Source organism: Narcine bancroftii, chromosome 3, assembly GCF_036971445.1.
Source record: "Narcine bancroftii isolate sNarBan1 chromosome 3, sNarBan1.hap1, whole genome shotgun sequence".
Lineage (NCBI taxonomy): Eukaryota > Metazoa > Chordata > Chondrichthyes > Torpediniformes > Narcinidae > Narcine > Narcine bancroftii.
The window spans coordinates 320,301,949-320,324,608 of NC_091471.1; the positions used below are offsets into that span (position 1 = coordinate 320,301,949).

The 22,660-nt window shown below is 49.1% G+C and overlaps 1 protein-coding gene across 1 annotated transcript in view; it reads right to left on the bottom strand.

Annotated features, from left to right (window-relative positions):
• The window catches only part of LOC138759084 (protein kinase C beta type-like), a 226,664-nt gene that overhangs the window by 140,221 nt on the left and 63,783 nt on the right, over positions 1 to 22,660 (bottom strand). Inside the window, exon 3 of the mRNA XM_069928963.1 lies at positions 5,792 to 5,903. Coding sequence (XP_069785064.1) covers positions 5,792 to 5,903 — 112 coding nt within the window. The remainder of the gene's footprint in view (positions 1 to 5,791; positions 5,904 to 22,660) is intronic.

Genomic DNA, 22,660 nt, shown 5'->3' on the forward strand with positions numbered 1-22,660 from the left:
CTGGCTCTATTACAGCATTTCACTAACTGGAAAATGTACAGTCATGCACTTTGGTAGAAAAAAATAAATGGCCAAATTATTTTCTAAATGGGTAGAAAAATGAAAATCTGGGAGTCCCTGTGCAGGATAGAAGGCAAATTCAATGCTGGCATTCATTTCAAGAGGAATAGAATATAAGAGCAGGGACTCAGCAGATCAAACAGCATACTATATATTGCAAATTTAAAGATACATAGCCAATGTTTCGGGTTTGAACCCTTCATCAAGGTATGAGAAAAATGCAAATAGGCACCTGAATAAAATGTTGGGGAGAGGGGCAGGGGGAGGAGCATAGGCCCACAGGCACAAGGGAGGTGTGGCACAAGAAATAGGGGAAGGGGTGAATAGCTCATTGAATGGAGAGGAAAGGGGGTGGAGAGCTCGAGGAAAGGAGATAAAGGGAATGGGATAGGGAGAGAGGGAGAATGGGGAGTGGTCTAGCAGAAACTGATGTTAATGCCATCTGGATGGAGAGGCCCTGATGGAATACCAGGTGTTGCTCCTCCAGTTAAAAGGTGGTCTTGGTTTGGCAGTGCATGAGGCCATGGATAGACACGTTAGCACAGGAGTGGGTAGTCATTGATGCGGACAGGATGAAGGTGCTCAGTGAAGTGATCTCCAAGTCTGCGCCCAGTCTCTATGATGTAGAGAAGGCTACAACAGGAGCACCAGATGCAGTAGATAACCCCCGTAGATACACAAGTGATGTGTTACTTCATATGGAAGGATTGTTTGGGGCCCCAAATGGTGGTGAGGGAGGAGGTGTTGGCCCAAGTGTGGCGCTTTCTGCGATCACAGGGGAAGGTGCCAAGGGAGTGATTAATGGGAAAGGATGAGCGAATGAGGGAATCACAGAGGGAGATGTGGAGGACTTTAGGAGAATGAGGGGTCCTCACTGAGAAAGAGATGCGGAGGAATTTCTTCAGCCAGAGGGTGGTAAATCTGGAATTTTTTGCCACAGGCAGTTGTGGAGGCCTAGCCATTGGGTGTATTTCAAACAGAGATTGATAGGTTCCTAATTAGCCAGGGTAACAAAGGTTATGAAGAGAAGGCCAGGCAGTGGGGCTGAGTGGGGAAATGGATCAGCTCATGATTAAATGACAGAGCAAACAAAATGGGCTGAGTGGCCTATTTCTGATCCTATGTTTTATAGTCTTATGGACAAGCAACACAATGTAACATGAGCCTAGTATAGGACATGAAACACAGTCCAACATAAGCCTAGCCTAAAGTTGAGGTTCTGGATTGGAGAAGAGCAAATTTCGAAGGAATAAGAAGGGATTTGGGGAGTATTGAGTGGGACAGGATATTTTCAGGTAAGGATGTAAATGAAAAATGGAGGATATTCAAAAAAGAAATTTTGAGGGTACAGAGTAGATATGTGCCACTGAGGATCAAAGGAAAGGCTAGAAGTCATAGGGAGACTTGGTTTTCGAGGAATATTGGAAATTTGGTTAGGAGAAAAAGGGAGGTGTACAAGAGGTATAAAGAGCAGGGAGCTGAGAATTTGAAGGAGGACTACAAGGAGTGTAGAAGGAATCTTAAGAAAGAAATTAGAAAGGCCAAAAAAAGGCACGAAGAGGCTTTGGCAGACAGAGTAAAAATAAATCCAAAGGATCTATAGGTACATTAAAAGTAAAAGATTAGTGAGGGATAAAATTGGACCCCTTGTAGATAGCAAGAGTAGGCTGAGTGAGAAGTCAGAGGAAATGGGGGAAATTTTGAATGATTTCTTTGCCTTGGTATTCACTAGGGAAAAAAATATTGAACCAGTTGAGATAAAGAAAAATAGTGGGGAGATTATGAAGCATATAAGGATAACCGAGGAGGTAGTGATGGCTGTGTTGAAAAAGATAAAGGTGGATAAATCTCCGGGACCGGACAAAATATTCCCAAGGACACTCAGGGAGGCTAGTGAACAGGTAGTGGGGCCATTAATAGAGATATTTAGGATGTCACTGGCCACGGGGATAGTGCCAAAGGATTGGAGGGTGGCGCATGTGGTTCCGCTGTTTAAGAAAGGGTCTGAATGTAAGCCTGGGAATTATAGGCCCGTGAGTCTGACGACTGTGGTGGGCAAGTTGATGGAAAGTGTTCTGAGGAATGGTATTTACAAATATTTGGAGGTACAGGGATTGCTAGGGATTAATCAGCATGGTTTTGTCAGGGGTAGTTCATGCTTGACAAACCTGATTGAGTTTTTCGAGGGGGTTACAAAAAAGGTTGATGAAGGGAAAGCTCTGGATGTTATTTAGACTTTAGTAAAGCTTTTGACAAAGTTCCCCACAGGAGGTTAGGAAAAAAGGTGGAGGCATTAGGTACAAATGAGGAGGTAGTGAAATGGATTCATCAATGGTTGGATGGGAGGTGTCAGAGAGTAGTGGTAGAAAATTGTTTGTCCAGCTGGAGGCCGGTGACAAGTGGAGTTCCTCAGGGATCGGTCCTGGGTCCACTATTGTTTGTTATATATATTAACAATCTGGAAGTAGGGGTGGAGAATTGGATAAGCAAGTTTGCGGATGATACAAAGATTGGTGGTGTTGTGGACAGTGAGTAAGATTACCGTAGATTAAAAGGTGATTTAGGAAGGCTGGAGGTGTGGGCTGAGAAATGGCTGATGGAATTTAATACAGATAAGTGTGAGGTGTTACATTTTGGAAAGGCAAATCTAAATAGGTCATATGCATTAAATGGTAGGCTATTGAGATGTGCAGAGCAAAAAAGGGATTTAGGAGTTGTGGTAAATAGTACCCTCAAGGCTGATACTCAGGTGTGGTGAAGAAGGCATTTGGAATGTTGGCCTTCATAAATCGGAGTATTGAATTCAAGAGTAGGGAGGTTATGATGAAATTGTACAAGGCATTGGTGAGGCCAAATTTGGAGTACTGTGTACAGTTTTGGTCACCAAATTATAGGAAAGATATAAACAAAATAGAGAGAGTGCAGAGAAAGTTCACGAGAATGTTGACAGGATTTCAAGGTTTGAGTTACAGGGTAAGGTTGTGCAGACTGGGGCTTTTTTCTCTGCAGCGTAGAAGATTGAGAGGGGACTTGAAAGAGGTGTTTAAGATTTTAAAAGGGACAGACAGAGTAAACGTGGATAGGCTTTTTCAATTAAGAGTGGGGGAAATTCAAACTAGAGGGCATGGTTTAAGATCGAAGGGGGAAAATTATAAGGGGAACCTGAGGGGAAATTTCTTTACGCAAAGTGTGGTAGGGATATGGAATGAGCTTCCGACAGATGTGGTCAAGGCGGGATCATTGGTTACATTTAAGGAAAGACTGGAAAATTACATGGATAGGAGAGGACTGGAGGGGTTTGGACCGGGTGCTGGTCAGTGGGACTAGGAGGGTGGGGATTTGTTACAGCATGGACTAGTAGGGGAAAACTGGCCTGTTCTGTTCTGTAAGTGGTTATATGGTTATATGGTGATAGTTCAGGACATGAAACATCCCAACAGCCCAACAGACATCATGTAACATTATGCAGAGAAGACGATGACATGACATGAAACACAGTACAACACAAGCTCATCACAGGACATGAAACACTGTCCAACACAAGGCAAGTAGATGACGTGAAACACAATCCAAAACAAGTACAGTACAGAGTATGAAACACAGTCCAAAATAAGGCCAGTACATGACATGACACAGAGTCCACACAAATCCAAGACCTGGGACAGGTGCAGCACAATTCCATCCCACCAGTATAACAATTCCATCCAGGACCAGTATAACCGTGATGATACACCCCACCTTGACACAACCCCTAGAGCATGTCCCCATCCCAACTCAGGTTGATGATACACATGCCCTCTGACCCCAGCCCTCTGGTCATCACTCCTGATACACCACACCCTTGAGCACACCCCTTAGAGGGGGGGGGGATAAACTCCTGACCCCCACCTCTGGAGGATGACACACTTGACCCTACCCCTGGGGATGACACAAGCCTGACTCCACCATGACCCCCCATGGGAATGACACACCCCTGACCCCACTCATGGGGATGACCCCCAACCCCTGATCTCATCCCAGATCCCAATAATTACCCCACACCTACCCCACCTCTGAGGAGACACAATCCTGATCCCACCACTGACCTGACTCCACCCTGGAAGTGACTCACCCATCACCTCTGACCTACTCCTGGGGATGACACAACTCTGACCCCAGACCCCACCCCTGGGGGTGACACCTCTAACCCCACCCATGGGGATGACCCCACACCTGACCTCACATTTGCACCCGCCCCTGGGGATTTCCTCACCCCTGATCTCCTAGGCGTGATTCATGAAGCATTGGAATCCATGGAACCTTGGCTGCTGGGATTCTGAATTGGCACAGGATAGTAGTGGATCGAACATATTGTGCCTAAGGTAGGTGACTAGTGGCATTCCACGGAGATCGGCTCTGTGGTTTTATAAATAACCTGGATGAAGAAGTTGAGGGGTGGGTCAGTAAGTTTGCAGATGACACAAAGGTTGGGGGCATTGTGGATAGTGTAGAAGGTTGTTATAGGTTATAACAGAATAGAGACAGGATGCAGAGTTGAGTGGAGAAATGGCAGAGGGAGTTCAATCCAGATAATGTGAAGTAATGCACTTTGGAAGGATTCTTAACTCAGTGAAGGAACACAGAAATCTGAGGGTGCAGGTTCATTAATTCCTCAAGGTTGCAGTGCAAGTTGATAGGGTGGTTATGAATGTGTATGGTATGCTGGCCTTCATCAGTCAGGGGATTGAGTTGAAAAGCCATGAGGCGATGTTGCAGCTCTGTAAAACTCTAGTTAGACCACACTTGGAATTTTGTGTTCTGTTCTGGTTGCCTCATTACAGAATGTGGAAGCTTTGGAGAATGTGCGGAGGATATTTACCAGGATGTTGGCCAGATTGGAGAACGTCTTTGGGGTGGCACAGTTAGCGTAGCGGTTAGCGCAACACTAGTAGAGCGCCAGTGACCAGAGGACACCGTTAAGGTGAATGGAGGAAAGTTTTGGGGGTGATGTCGCAGGTAGGTTTTTTTACACAGAGTGGAGTGGGTATCTGTAGTGCATTGCCAGGGTGGGTGGGGTGGGGGATGGAGGCTGGTTTGACAGGGACATTCAAAAGACTCTTATGGATGCAAGAGGAATGAAGACTTATGTGTTATGAAGGGCCTGTACTGGTCAGCATTGACAGAGTAGATGTAGAAAAGTGTTTCTCATGGTGGGAGAGTCCACGATAAGAGGGCAAAACTTCAGGATTGAAGGGAGGTGGATGCCAGAGGATGGTACAGCCAGAGGATGGTAAATCTGTGGAGTGCATTTTCATACATGGTTGTGGAGGTCAGGTCATTGGGTGTATTTAAGCCAGAAATTGATAGGTTCTTGATTAGCCAGGGCATCAAAGAGAGAAGGCCAGGCAATCGGAAAATGGATCAGTTCTGACTCGATGGGCTGAATGGCCTTTGTTTTCTCCTATGATTATGGTCATGGTCTTATTTCCAACTTCCAGTGACTATATTTATTGGAGATACTTTGGTGAACGTTGTGTCCGTGAAGCTGTCAGGATATTGGTACTGTTGGAAACTCAGGATGTCCTTTGTGCTGTTTCTCACCCAGTCCTCAACGTCGAGTTATTTGTACAACCCGGAGTAGGCCACAACCCCAGTGTACCACAACATACACAGTTGTCCCCTGAAAACCCGCCAATCCTCCTCAGTGTGATGGGAGAAGGACGGAACTGCATCCAGAATTGGTGTCACTTACAGTCGCACTTCATGCCCTGGTGAATGAGCCCGTAGAGCAGGGAACCACAGTGATCGCAGAAGGTGGGGCTGGAGTAAGTGTGAATCCGGAACCCGTGCTTGTTCCGAGGGTCCTGTCAGGAGAGAATCCACACAGCGGTCAGGAGGTAGCAAACACGGGCAGGGGCAGGGAGAAATCCTGGGAGGAGAGAAACATCCAACTGGACGAGGGGTACATCCTGGCAGGGGAGGGGCAGGTCCCAGTGCAGGGCAGATTCCGATGGGGGGAAGGGAATGATGTGGGAGAAGGGGAGGTCCCAGGGGAAGAAGGGGAAAGTCCATGGGTGGTAGGGGTGTGTGGGATGGATGGATGAAGGACGTAGGGGTGAAGGGTTGGGGGGACGGCAGTGGTGGACATGGAGGTGGGAGGATATGGGGACTCTGGGATGTGGAGTGGGGGGCTGAAGGGAATGTGAGGTGGGGACATGGGGGTGGGAGGACGTGGGGGTGAGGGGACATGGGAGTGAAGGGAATATGGGGTGGGGATGAGGGGGTGAAGGGGAATGGGGTGAAGGGAATGTGGGGATGGGGGCATGTGGGGTTGAGGGGTATGTGGGGATGGGAGGACGTGGGGGTGGGGGATGTGGGGTTGGGGGATGTGCAGGTTGGGAGGATGACACCGGGGCAACAGTACCCAACATCCCCGAGTGCAGAGACCAGGACATAAGCCAGAAGCCGCTCCACTACAGTCCTCACATCTCTGTCATGGACATGCCTTAGCATGACCCAGACTATCCCCCTCCCCCCCCCCCCGTTGGTTATCACGGACACGGCTCAGCATGACCCAGATCATCCCCCCGTGACATGCCTCCATCACGGATACGGCTCAGCGACACCCAGACCATTCACCCATGACATACCTCCATCACAGACGCAGCTCAGCATGACCCAGACCATTCATCCATGATACACCTCCATCATAGAGAGACTCACTGGGAGACCCTCACCACCTGTAATCCCTGACCTGGGGCATCAGTACCTCACCACCTATAACTGCTAACTTGGGATACCTCTTCTCCTCCTGCTGCCATAATGCAGAAGCCCGGCTCTGGTTGAGTTTGCCAGCAGTAGCTCCAAGGACGAGACTAGCAGGCGCGTGCTGATCAGAGCAGACAGCAGGTTATGGAACAAAATTATACTGCGGGAACAGATCTGACTGAGTACATGAGACCTGGAACATCCAGATAATAGCCTCCTTATTTCCACTCCACAGTACTCAAAGAAAATTCATGTTACAAGGCCAAGAAGCAGAGTGTCAGCTTACTCCCAGAGTCACGGTTTCTGCCTGCTAACCATGGTTTAAAGCAATGGTTTCTGGCATAGGTACATTACAGTGTCAAGCCCGTTTAACACAACCAGGGCTGAACTACTGCCAAATCTGTCTCCTCCTGTCGTTCATTGGCAGTGTTAATCTGCCATTAACAGCATAACTGGACTGCCCCAGTTCATCAATGTGCTGCTCACCGTTACCTCTCAACCCACGAGATAAATGGTCAGGCTGAGTGACAATGGCTGCCCTAGACACGGTCACACCTGACAGTGGCATCAAGGTCCCCTGGTCTACCTGAAGTCATTGGGCATCGGGGGATTAGCATTATAATTTGTCCAAAGGAAGATGGTGGAGGTCACAGCTCAATCACCCCCAGGCCCAGAACATCTCTGCAGGACCAGGTCTGGGACCTGGCCACCTTCACTGCTCCATCAATCACCTTCTTCCATCATCAGGTCAGGAATGGGGATGTTGGCCAATGACTGCACAATGTTCAATTCCATTCACTACTCCATTTGCCTCATGGGCTGAAAATCAAAAGGGATTCATTATCCTGAAGAGTGTTGAGCTCTTGAGTTATTGGTGGCACTGATATTTGTGATTCCAGTGCATTATGAGAGTGGGAGAATGTGGGCCATTTGATGGGAACAGAAGGATTGAGGCAGGATTTATAAGCATTTAGAGAAGCATAGTGTCTTAGATATAGTCAGCACGGCTATGTAGGTTGTGCCTCAGGAGTCAAAATGAGTTTTTTGAGGAAATGACAAAAGAAATTGATGAAGGTAGGGTGATAGATGGATTTCAGTACGACATTGAACAAGGTTCCTTTTTCAGCAAGTCATGAGGCATGGGATCCCACTATATGGATTGGTTTGCCTGCAGTAATTAGAGGGTAGTAGTAGATGGAATGTACTCCGCCTGGAGGTCAGTAACTAGTGGAGTTCCACAGGGACCCCCTGCTCTTAGGGAGTTTTGTAAATGATTTGTTTGAAGAAGTTGTAAGATGGGTCTGTAAGTTTACAGGTGACTAAGGTTGGACGTGTGGTGGATAATGCAGGTTACAACAGGATATAAATAGGTTGCAAAGTTTGGCAAAGACATGGCAGATAGAGTCCAATCCAGATTAAGTATGAAATGATTCTAAGGTTGAACTCGAAGGTCGAGTACAGGGTTAATGACAGGATTCTTTACAGTGTGGAAGAACAGAGGGTCCTTGAGGGACCAAATCCTTAGATCTCTTAAGGATGCTGCACAGGTTAATAGGGTAGTTAAGAAAGCTTATGGGTGCTGGCCTTCATTAGTAGAGGGATTGAATTCAAGAATCAAGAAGTAATGTTGCAATTCTATAAAACTCTGGTGAGACAACACTTAGAGTATTGTGTTCAGTTCAGGAACATTTAAAAGTCTCAGGCACATGGATGAAAGACAAATAGGAGGTGATAGTGGTAGGCAGGGAAGGTTTGGATAGTTGAGCATGTTTATTTAGGTCGGCACAACATTGAGGGCTGAAGGGCCTGAACTGTGCTGAAATATTCTATGTTCTCACTGCTTGACACGGCTACACAGCCCTGCTCTTGCAATGTGTGGCGGTGCACCTGCTGGGACAGTGGGTACAAGAACGTTATCCTCAGTTCCTCACAACTGCATGGGATCCTGCAGTTTCTGCCTGCTGCCCAGCTCTGTAAACACTTGGTACAGATTTTTCTTGCACTACTAATAAGTGGCAATTCTGCCTTGCCGGCAGAAAAAGGAATCTCATGGTTGTATGTAATGTCATTTTTGAACCCTAATGATAAATCTGAAATCTGACCACTGTCCAATACACATTAACAGTACAGTAGTGGAGAGATTAGAGAGGACCAATTTCCTCAGAGTCTACTTAGGAAGTGACCAATTCTGTATAGATAACATTTCCTCACTTGTCAGGAAGGCACAACAGCAACTGCACTTTCTGTGATGTACCTATGCCAGAGACTGAAGTGGCCAAGGCTACCAGCCACTATTCTGTCAACTTTCTATGGAGCTCTGTCAAGAGCATCCTGGCTGGTTGGATCACAGTGTGGTACAGTTGCTGTAAAACATCGAATCAGAGGTCAATCCACAGGACCATAAGAGTAGCAGAGGATCTCCCCCACACTGCCCCCACCCCATTTGATTTGATTTAACAGGATCTGCCAGGTTAAAAGAGAATGGAATATCTGTAAGGATCCTGACCACACTGCACACAGCATCTAACCAGCTACTCCCATTGGGATAGAGATTTAGAAGTAATAAAACCAGCACCACCAGACTAAGGAACAGCTTCGTCCAACAGGCAGAGAGACTAATGAGTGACAGCTAAAATAAATCACGGTGACTCTATTATTTCTTTAAAATATTTATTCTTAACACTGTATATGGACATAAGACATGTATGTAGGAGCTGTGTATCTGTATAGTTTGTAAGTATGTGTGATTGAACACAAATACCCAGAGCTGTGAATCACCTGTAGTGACACCGCCTTGCCATGTCAATCACATGCAGAGACACCACCCCACCACATACGAACAGCTGTCAATCACATACAGTCACACTGCCCCATCTTACATCCAGAGTTGTCAATCACCAACAGTGGCTCTACCTTAGCGCGCACCTCACACCCAGAGATATCAATCATCTGTAGAGACAATGCCCCACCACACACTCAGAGATATCAATCACCTGTAGAGACAATCCCCCACCTCACACTCAGACATGTCAATCACCCGTAGTGACAATGCCCCACGTCACACCCAGAGATGTCAATCACCTGTAGTGACAATGCCCCACCTCACACCCAGAGATATCAATCACCTGTAGAAACAATCCCCCACTTCACACTCAGACATGTCAATCACCTGTAGTGACATTGACCCACCCCACACCCTGAGATTCAATCACCTGTAGTGACACTGCCCCACCTCACACCCACAGATGTCAATCACCTGTAGTGACAATGCCTCACCTCACACCCAAAGATGTCAATCACCTCTAGTGGCACTGTCCCACCTCACACTCAGAGCTGTCAATCACCTGTAGTGACACAGCCCCACCCCACACGCTGAGATTCAATCACCTGTAGTGACACTGCCCCACCTCACACCTAGAGATGTCAATCACCTGTAGTGACACGACCCAACCTCACACCCACAGACGTCAATCACCTGTAGTGACACTACCCAAACTCACACCCAAAGATGTCAATCACCTGTAGAGACAATCCCCCACTTCACACTCAGACTTGTCAATCACCTGTAGTGACATTGCAATCACCTGTAGTGACACTGCCCCACCTCACACCGAGAGATGTCAATCACCTGTAGTGACACGACCCAACCTCACACCCACAGACGTCAATCACCTGTAGTGACACTACCCAACCTCACACCCAAAGATGTCAATCACCTGTAGAGACAATCCCCCACTTCACACTCAGACTTGTCAATCACCTGTAGTGACATTGCCCCACCCCACACCCTGAGATTCAATCACCTGTAGTGACACCGCCTTGCCATGTCAATCACATGCAGAGACACCACCCCACCACATACCAACAGCTGTCAATCACATACAGTCACACTGCCCCATCTTACATCCAGAGTTGTCAATCACCAACAGTGGCTCTACCTTAGCGTGCACCTCACACCCAGAGATATCAATCATCTGTAGAGACAATGCCCCACCACACACTCAGAGATATCATTCACCTGTAGAGACAATCCCCCACCTCACACTCAGACATGTCAATCACCCGTAGTGACAATGCCCCACGTCACACCCAGAGATGTCAATCACCTGTAGTGACAATGCCCCACCTCACACCCAGAGATATCAATCACCTGTAGAAACAATCCCCCACTTCACACTCAGACATGTCAATCACCTGTAGTGACATTGCCCCACCCCACACCCTGAGATTCAATCACCTGTAGTGACACTGCCCCACCTCACACCCACAGATGTCAATCTCCTGTAGTGACAATGCCTCACCTCACACCCAAAGATGTCAATCACCTGTAGTGGCACTGTCCCACCTCACACTCAGAGTTGTCAATCACCTGTAGTGACACAGCCCCACCCCACATGCTGAGATTCAATCACCTGTAGTGACACTGCCCCACCTCACACCTAGAGATGTCAATCACCTGTAGTGACACGACCCAACCTCACACCCACAGACGTCAATCACCTGTAGTGACACTACCCAACCTCACACCAAAAGATGTCAATCACCTGTAGTGACATTGCCCCACCCCACACCCTGAGATTCAATCACCTGTAGTGACACTGCCCCACCTCACACCCACAGATGTCAATCACCTGTAGTGACAATGCCTCACCTCACACCCAAAGATGTCAATCACCTGTAGTGGCACTGTCCCACCTCACACTCAGAGCTGTCAATCACCTGTAGTGACACAGCCCCACCCCACACGCTGAGATTCAATCACCTGTAGTGACACTGCCCCACCTCACACCTAGAGATGTCTATCACCTGTAGTGACACGACCAAACCTCACACCCACAGACGTCAATCACCTGTAGTGACACTACCCAACCTCACACCCAAAGATGTCAATCACCTGTAGTGACACTGCCCCACCTGACACCCAGAGATGACATTAACGTGTAGTGACACTGCCCCACTTCACACCCAGAGATGTGAATCACCTATAGTGACACTGCCCCACCTCACATCTCAAGATTCAATCACCCGTAGTGACACTACCCCACCACACATCCAGAGATGTCAATCACCTATAGAGACACTGACCCACCTCAGACCCAGAGGCGTCAATCACCTGTAGTGACACTGACGCACCTCACACCCAGAGATGTGAATCACCTAGAGACAGTGCCCAACATAACACCCAGAGATGTCAATCAACTGTGGAGACACTGCCCCACCTCACACCCAGAGATGTCAATCACCTATAGTGACACTGCCCCACTTCACACCCAGAGATGTCAATCATCTGTAGTGACACTGCCCCACATCACACCCAGAGATGTGAATCACCTGTAGTGACACTGCCCCACCTCACATCTCAAGATTCAATCACCAGTAGTGACACTACCCCACCACAAATCCAGAGATGTCAATCACCAGTAGTGACAATGCACGACCTCACAACCAGAGATGTCAATCAACTGTAGTGACACTGGCCCACCTCACACCCAGAGATGTCAATCATCTGTAGTGACACTGCCCAACCTCACACCCAGAGATGTCAATCACCTATAGTGACACTGCCCCACTTCACACCCAGAGATGTCAATCATCTGTAGTGACACTGCCCCACATCACACCCAGAGATGTGAATCACCTGTAGTGACACTGCCCCACCTCACATCTCAAGATTCAATCACCAGTAGTGACACTACCCCACCACACATCCAGAGATGTCAATCACCAGTAGTGACAATGCACCACCTCACACCCAGAGATGTCAATCACCTGTAGTGACACTGCCCCACCTCACACCCAGAGATGTCAATCACCTGTAGTGACACTGCCACACCTCACACCCAGAGATGTCAATCACCTGTAGTGACACTGGCCCACCTCACACCCTGACATTCAATCACCTGTAGTGACACAGCCCCAGCTCACACCGAGAGGTCAATCACCTATAGAGACATTGCCCCACCTCACACACAGAGATGTCAATCACCTGTAGTGACACTGCCCAACCTCACACCCAGAGTTGTCAGTTACCTGTAGTGAAACTGCTCCACCTCACACCCAGAGATGTCAATCACCTGTAGTGACACAGCCCCACCCCACACGCTGAGATTCAATCACCTGTAGTGACACTGCCCCACCTCACACCTAGAGATGTCAATCACCTGTAGTGACACGACCCAACCTCACACCCACAGACGTCAATCACCTGTAGTGACACTACCCAACCTCACACCCAAAGATGTCAATCACCTGTAGAGACAATCCCCCACTTCACACTCAGACTTTCAATCACCTGTAGTGAAATTGCCCCACCCCACACCCTGAGATTCAATCACCTGTAGTGACACAGCCCCACCCCACACGCTGAGATTCAATCACCTGTAGTGACACTGCCCCACCTCACACCTAGAGATGTCAATCACATGCAGAGACACCACCCCACCACATACCAACAGCTGTCAATCACATACAGTCACACTGCCCCATCTTACATCCAGAGTTGTCAATCACCAACAGTGGCTCTACCTTAGCGCGCACCTCACACCCAGAGATATCAATCATCTGTAGAGACAATGCCCCACCACACACTCAGAGATATCAATCACCTGTAGAGACAATCCCCCACCTCACACTCAGACATGTCAATCACCTGTAGTGACAATGCCCCACGTCACACCCAGAGATGTCAATCACCTGTAGTGACAATGCCCCACCTCACACCCAGAGATATCAATCACCTGTAGAAACAATCCCCCACTTCACACTCAGACATGTCAATCACCTGTAGTGACATTGCCCCACCCCACACCCTGAAATTCAATCACCTGTAGTGACACTGCCCCACCTCACACCCACAGATGTCAATCTCCTGTAGTGACAATGCCCCACCTCACACCTAGAGATGTCAATCACATGCAGAGACACCACCCCACCACATACCAACAGCTGTCAATCACATACAGTCACACTGCCCCATCTTACATCCAGAGTTGTCAATCACCAACAGTGGCTCTACCTTAGCGCGCACCTCACACCCAGAGATATCAATCATCTGTAGAGACAATGCCCCACCACACACTCAGAGATATCAATCACCTGTAGAGACAATCCCCCACCTCACACTCAGACATGTCAATCACCCGTAGTGACAATGCCCCACGTCACACCCAGAGATGTCAATCACCTGTAGTGACAATGCCCCACCTCACACCCAGAGATATCAATCACCTGTAGAAACAATCCCCCACTTCACACTCAGACATGTCAATCACCTGTAGTGACATTGCCCCACCCCACACCCTGAAATTCAATCACCTGTAGTGACACTGCCCCACCTCACACCCACAGATGTCAATCTCCTGTAGTGACAATGCCTCACCTCACACCCAAAGATGTCAATCACCTGTAGTGGCACTGTCCCACCTCACACTCAGAGTTGTCAATCACCTGTAGTGACACAGCCCCACCCCACATGCTGAGATTCAATCACCTGTAATGACACTGCCCCACCTCACACCTAGAGATGTCAATCACCTGTAGTGACACGACCCAACCTCACACCCACAGACGTCAATCACCTGTAGTGACACTACCCAACCTCACACCAAAAGATGTCAATCACCTGTAGAGACAATCCCCCACCTCACACTCAGACATGTCAATCACCCGTAGTGACAATGCCCCACGTCACACCCAGAGATGTCAATCACCTGTAGTGACAATGCCCCACCTCACACTCAGAGATATCAATCACCTGTAGAAACAATCCCCCACTTCACACTCAGACATGTCAATCACCTGTAGTGACATTGCCCCACCCCACACCCTGAGATTCAATCACCTGTAGTGACACTGCCCCACCTCACACCCACAGATGTCAATCTCCTGTAGTGACAATGCCTCACCTCACACCCAAAGATGTCAATCACCTGTAGTGGCACTGTCCCACCTCACACTCAGAGTTGTCAATCACCTGTAGTGACACAGCCCCACCCCACATGCTGAGATTCAATCACCTGTAGTGACACTGCCCCACCTCACACCTAGAGATGTCAATCACCTGTAGTGACACGACCCAACCTCACACCCACAGACGTCAATCACCTGTAGTGACACTACCCAACCTCACACCAAAAGATGTCAATCACCTGTAGTGACATTGCCCCACCCCACACCCTGAGATTCAATCACCTGTAGTGACACTGCCCAACCTCACACCCACAGATGTCAATCACCTGTAGTGACAATGCCTCACCTCACACCCAAAGATGTCAATCACCTGTAGTGGCACTGTCCCACCTCACACTCAGAGCTGTCAATCACCTGTAGTGACACAGCCCCACCCCACACGCTGAGATTCAATCACCTGTAGTGACACTGCCCCACCTCACACCTAGAGATGTCTATCACCTGTAGTGACACGACCCAACCTCACACCCACAGACGTCAATCACCTGTAGTGACACTACCCAACCTCACACCCAAAGATGTCAATCACCTGTAGTGACACTGCCCCACCTGACACCCAGAGATGACATTAACGTGTAGTGACACTGCCCCACTTCACACCCAGAGATGTGAATCACCTATAGTGACACTGCCCCACCTCACATCTCAAGATTCAATCACCCGTAGTGACACTACCCCACCACACATCCAGAGATGTCAATCACCTATAGAGACACTGCCCCACCTCAGACCCAGAGGCGTCAATCACCTGTAGTGACACTGACGCACCTCACACCCAGAGATGTGAATCACCTAGAGACAGTGCCCAACATAACACCCAGAGATGTCAATCAACTGTGGAGACACTGCCCCACCTCACACCCAGAGATGTCAATCACCTATAGTGACACTGCCCCACTTCACACCCAGAGATGTCAATCATCTGTAGTGACACTGCCCCACATCACACCCAGAGATGTGAATCACCTGTAGTGACACTGCCCCACCTCACATCTCAAGATTCAATCACCAGTAGTGACACTACCCCACCACAAATCCAGAGATGTCAATCACCAGTAGTGACAATGCACGACCTCACAACCAGAGATGTCAATCACCTGTAGTGACACTGGCCCACCTCACACCCAGAGATGTCAATCATCTGTAGTGACACTGCCCCACCTCACACCCAGAGATGTCAATCACCTATAGTGACACTGCCCCACTTCACACCCAGAGATGTCAATCATCTGTAGTGACACTGCCCCACATCACACCCAGAGATGTGAATCACCTGTAGTGACACTGCCCCACCTCACACCTAGAGATGTCAATCACCTGTAGTGACACGACCCAACCTCACACCCACAGACGTCAATCACCTGTAGTGACACTACCCAACCTCACACCCAAAGATGTCAATCACCTGTAGAGACAATCCCCCACTTCACACTCAGACTTGTCAATCACCTGTAGTGACATTGCCCCACCCCACACCCTGAGATTCAATCAAATGTAGTGACACCGCCTTGCCATGTCAATCACATGCAGAGACACCACCCCACCACATACCAACAGCTGTCAATCACATACAGTCACACTGCCCCATCTTACATCCAGAGTTGTCAATCACCAACAGTGGCTCTACCTTAGCGCGCACCTCACACCCAGAGATATCAATCATCTGTAGAGACAATGCCCCACCACACACTCAGAGATATCAATCACCTGTAGAGACAATCCCCCACCTCACACTCAGACATGTCAATCACCCGTAGTGACAATGCCCCACGTCACACCCAGAGATGTCAATCACCTGTAGTGACAATGCCCCACCTCACACCCAGAGATATCAATCACCTGTAGAAACAATCCCCCACTTCACACTCAGACATGTCAATCACCTGTAGTGACATTGCCCCACCCCACACCCTGAAATTCAATCACCTGTAGTGACACTGCCCCACCTCACACCCACAGATGTCAATCTCCTGTAGTGACAATGCCTCACCTCACACCCAAAGATGTCAATCACCTGTAGTGGCACTGTCCCACCTCACACTCAGAGTTGTCAATCACCTGTAGTAACACAGCCCCACCCCACATGCTGAGATTCAATCACCTGTAATGACACTGCCCCACCTCACACCTAGAGATGTCAATCACCTGTAGTGACACGACCCAACCTCACACCCACAGACGTCAATCACCTGTAGTGACACTACCCAACCTCACACCAAAAGATGTCAATCACCTGTAGTGACATTGCCCCACCCCACACCCTGAGATTCAATCACCTGTAGTGACACTGCCCCACCTCACACCCACAGATGTCAATCACCTGTAGTGACAATGCCTCACCTCACACCCAAAGATGTCAATCACCTGTAGTGGCACTGTCCCACCTCACACTCAGAGCTGTCAATCACCTGTAGTGACACAGCCCCACCCCACACGCTGAGATTCAATCACCTGTAGTGACACTGCCCAACCTCACACCTAGAGATGTCTATCACCTGTAGTGACACGACCCAACCTCACACCCACAGACGTCAATCACCTGTAGTGACACTGCCCCACCTGACACCCAGAGATGACATTAACGTGTAGTGACACTGCCCCACTTCACACCCAGAGATGTGAATCACCTATAGTGACACTGCCCCACCTCACATCTCAAGATTCAATCACCCGTAGTGACACTACCCCACCACACATCCAGAGATGTCAATCACCTATAGAGACACTGCCCCACCTCAGACCCAAGGGGTCAATCACCTGTAGTGACACTGACGCACCTCACACCCAGAGATGTGAATCACCTAGAGACAGTGCCCAACATAACACCCAGAGATGTCAATCAACTGTGGAGACACTGCCCCACCTCACACCCAGAGATGTCAATCACCTATAGTGACACTGCCCCACTTCACACCCAGAGATGTCAATCATCTGTAGTGACACTGCCCCACATCACACCCAGAGATGTGAATCACCTGTAGTGACACTGCCCCACCTCACATCTCAAGATTCAATCACCATAGTGACACTACCCCACCACACATCCAGAGATGTCAATCACCAGTAGTGACAATGCACGACCTCACAACCAGAGATGTCAATCACCTGTAGTGACACTGGCCCACCTCACACCCAGAGATGTCAATCACCTGTAGAGACACTGCCCCACCTCACACCCAGAAATGTCAATCACCTGTAGTGACACTAGCCCACCTCACACCCTGACATTCAATCACCTGTTGTGAAACAGCCCCAGCTCACACCGAGAGGTCAATCACCTATAGAGACATTGCCTCACCTCACACACAGAGATGTCAATCACCTGTAGTGACACTGCCCCACTTCACACCCAGAGATGTGAATCACCTATAGTGACACTGCCCCACCTCACATCTCAAGATTCAATCACCCATAGTGACACTACCCCACCACACATCCAGAGATGTCAATCACCTATAGAGACACTGCCCCACCTCAGACCCAGAGGCGTCAATCACCTGTAGTGACACTGACGCACCTCACACCCAGAGATGTGAATCACCTAGAGACAGTGCCCAACATGACACCCAGAGATGTCAATCAACTGTGGAGACACTGCCCCACCTCACATCTCAAGATTCAATCACCAGTAGTGACACTACCCCACCACACATCCAGAGATGTCAATCACCAGTAGTGACAATGCACGACCTCACAACCAGAGATGTCAATCACCTGTAGTGACACTGGCCCTCCTCACACCCAGAGATGTCAATCATCTGTAGTGACACTGCCCCACCTCACACCCAGAGATGTCAATCATCTATAGTGACACTGCCCCACTTCACACCCAGAGATGTCAATCATCTGTAGTGACACTGCCCCACCTCACACCCAGAGATGTCAATCACCTGTAGTGACACTACCCCACCACACACCCAGAGATGTCAATCATCTGTAGTGACACTGCCCCACCTCACACCCAGAGATGTCAATCACCTGTAGTGACACTGCCCCACCTCACACCCACAGATGTCAATCACCTGTAGTGACAATGCCTCACCTCACACCCAAAGATGTCAATCACCTGTAGTGGCACTGCCCCACCTCACACCCAGAAATGTCAATCACCTGTAGTGACAATCCCCCACATCACACCCCGAGATGTCAATCACCTATAGAGACACTGCCCCACCTCACACACAAATATATCAATCACCTGTAGTGACACTGCCCTACCTCACACCTCAAGATTCAATAACCCGTAGTGACACTACCCCACCACATATCCAGAGATGTCAATCACCAGTAGTGACACTGCCCCACCTCACACCCAGAGATGTCAATCACCTGTAGTGACACTGCCCCACCTCACACCCAGAGATGTCAATCACCTGTAGTGACACTGCCCCACCTCACACCCAGAGATGTCAATCACCTGTAGTGACTCTGCCCCACCTCACACCCAGAGATGTCAATCACCTGTAGTGACAATCCCCCACATCACACCCAGAGATGTCAATCACCTATAGAGACACTGCCCAACCAAACACACATAAATGTCAATCACCTGTAGTGACACTGCCCCACCTCACACCCAGAGATGTCAATCACCAGTAGTGACACTGCCCCACCTCACACCCAGAGATGTCAATCACCTGTAGTGACACTGCCCCACCTCACACCCAGAGATGTCAATCACCTGTAGTGACAATCCCCCACATCACACCCAGAGATGTCAATCACCTATAGAGACACTGCCCAACCAAACACACAGAAATGTCAATCACCTGTAGTGACACTGCCCTACCTCACACCTCAAGATTCAATAACCCGTAGTGACACTACTCCACCACATATCCAGAGATGTCAATCACCAGTAGTGACAATGCACCACCTCACACCCAGAGATGTCAATCACCTGTAGTGACATTGCCCCAACTCACACCCAGAGATGTCAATCACCTGTAGTGACACTGCCCTACCTCACACCTCAAGATTCAATAACCCATAGTGACACTACCCCACCACATATCCAGAGATGTCAATCACCAGTAGTGACAATGCCCCACCTCACACCCAGAGATGTCAATCACCTGTAGTGACACTGCCCCACCTCACACCCAGAGATGTCAATTACCTGTAGTGACACTGGCCCACCTCACACCCAGAGATGTCAATCACCTGTAGTGACACTGCCCCACCTCACACCCAGAGATGTCAATCACCTGTAGTGACAATCCCCCACATCACACCCAGAGATGTCAATCACCTATAGAGACACTGCCCAACCAAACACACAGAAATGTCAATCACCTGTAGTGACACTGCCCTACCTCACACCTCAAGATTCAATAACCCGTAGTGACACTACCCCACCACATATTCAGAGATGTCAATCACCAGTAGTGACAATGCACCACCTCACACCCAGAGATGTCAATCACCTGTAGTGACACTGCCCCACCTCACACCCAGAGATGTCAATCACCTGTAGTGACACTGCCACACCTCACACCCAGAGATGTCAATCACCTGTAGTGACACTGGCCCACCTCACACCCTGACATTCAATCACCTGTAGTGACACAGCCCCAGCTCACACCGAGAGGTCAATCACCTATAGAGACATTGCCCCACCTCACACACAGAGATGTCAATCACCTGTAGTGACACTGCCCAACCTCACACCCAGAGTTGTCAGTTACCTGTAGTGAAACTGCTCCACCTCACACCCAGAGATGTCAATCACCTGTACTGACAATCCCCCACATCACACCCAGAGATGTCAATCACCTATAGAGACACTGCCCCACCTCACACACAGAAATGTCAATCACCTGTAGTGACACTGCCCTACCTCACACCTCAAGATTCAATAACCCATAGTGACACTACCCCACCATATATCAAGAGATGTCAATCACCAGTAGTGACAATGCCCCACCTCACACCCAGAGATGTCAATCACCTGTAGTGACACTGCCCCACCTCACACCCAGAGATGTCAATTACCTGTAGTGACACTGGCCCACCTCACACCCAGAGATGTCAATCACCTGTAGAGACACTGCCCCACCTCACACCTAGAGATGTCAATCACCTGTAGTGACACTATCCCAACTCACAACCAGAGATGTCAATCACCTGTAGTGACACTGGCCCACCTCACACCCTGACATTCAATCACCTGTAGTGACACAGCCCCAGCTCACACCGAGAGGTCAATCACCTATAGAGACATTGCCCCACCTCACACCCAGAGATGTCAATCACCTGTAGTGACACTGCCCCACCTCACACACAGAAATGTCTATCACCTGTAGGGACACTACCCCACCTCACACACAGAGATGTCAATAACCTGTAGTGACACTGCCCCACCTCACATCCTGGCCCACTTCACACCCAGAGTTGTCAATCAACTGTAGTGACAATGCACCATCTGACACCCAGAGATGTCAATCACCTATAGAGACACTGACCCACCTCACATTCAGAGATGTCAATAACCTGTAGTGACAATGCCCAACCTCACACCCAGAGTTGTCAGTTACCTGTAGTGAAACTGCTCCAACTCACACCCAGAGATGTCAATCACCTGTAGTGACACTGCCCCACCTCACACCCAGAGATGTCAATCACCTGTAGTGACAATCCCCCACATCACACCCAGAGATGTCAATCACCTATAGAGACACTGCCCAACCAAACACACAGAAATGTCAATCACCTGTAGTGACACTGCCCTACCTCACACCTCAAGATTCAATAACCCATAGTGACACTACCCAACCATATATCCAGAGATATCAATCATCTGTAGAGACAATGCCCCACCACACACTCAGAGATATCAATCACCTGTAGAGACAATCCCCCACCTCACACTCAGACATGTCAATCACCCGTAGTGACAATGCCCCACGTCACACCCAGAGATGTCAATCACCTGTAGTGACAATGCCCCACCTCACACCCAGAGATATCAATCACCTGTAGAAACAATCCCCCACTTCACACTCAGACATGTCAATCACCTGTAGTGACATTGCCCCACCCCACACCCTGAGATTCAATCACCTGTAGTGACACTGCCCCACCTCACACCCACAGATGTCAATCTCCTGTAGTGACAATGCCTCACCTCACACCCAAAGATGTCAATCACCTGTAGTGGTACTGTCCCACCTCACACTCAGAGTTGTCAATCACCTGTAGTGACACAGCCCCACCCCACATGCTGAGATTCAATCACCTGTAGTGACACTGCCCCACCTCACACCTAGAGATGTCAATCACCTGTAGTGACACGACCCAACCTCACACCCACAGACGTCAATCACCTGTAGTGACACTACCCAACCTCACACCAAAAGATGTCAATCACCTGTAGTGACATTGCCCCACCCCACACCCTGAGATTCAATCACCTGTAGTGACACTGCCCCACCTCACACCCACAGATGTCAATCACCTGTAGTGACAATGCCTCACCTCACACCCAAAGATGTCAATCACCTGTAGTGGCACTGTCCCACCTCACACTCAGAGCTGTCAATCACCTGTAGTGACACAGCCCCACCCCACACGCTGAGATTCAATCACCTGTAGTGACACTGCCCCACCTCACACCTAGAGATGTCTATCACCTATAGTGACACGACCCAACCTCACACCCACAGACGTCAATCACCTGTAGTGACACTACCCAACCTCACACCCAAAGATGTCAATCACCTGTAGTGACACTGCCCCACCTGACACCCAGAGATGACGCTAACGTGTAGTGACACTGCCCCGCCTCACACCCAGAGATGTCAATCACCTGTAGTGACACTGCCACACCTCACACCCAGAGATGTCAATCACCTGTAGTGACACTGGCCCACCTCACACCCTGACA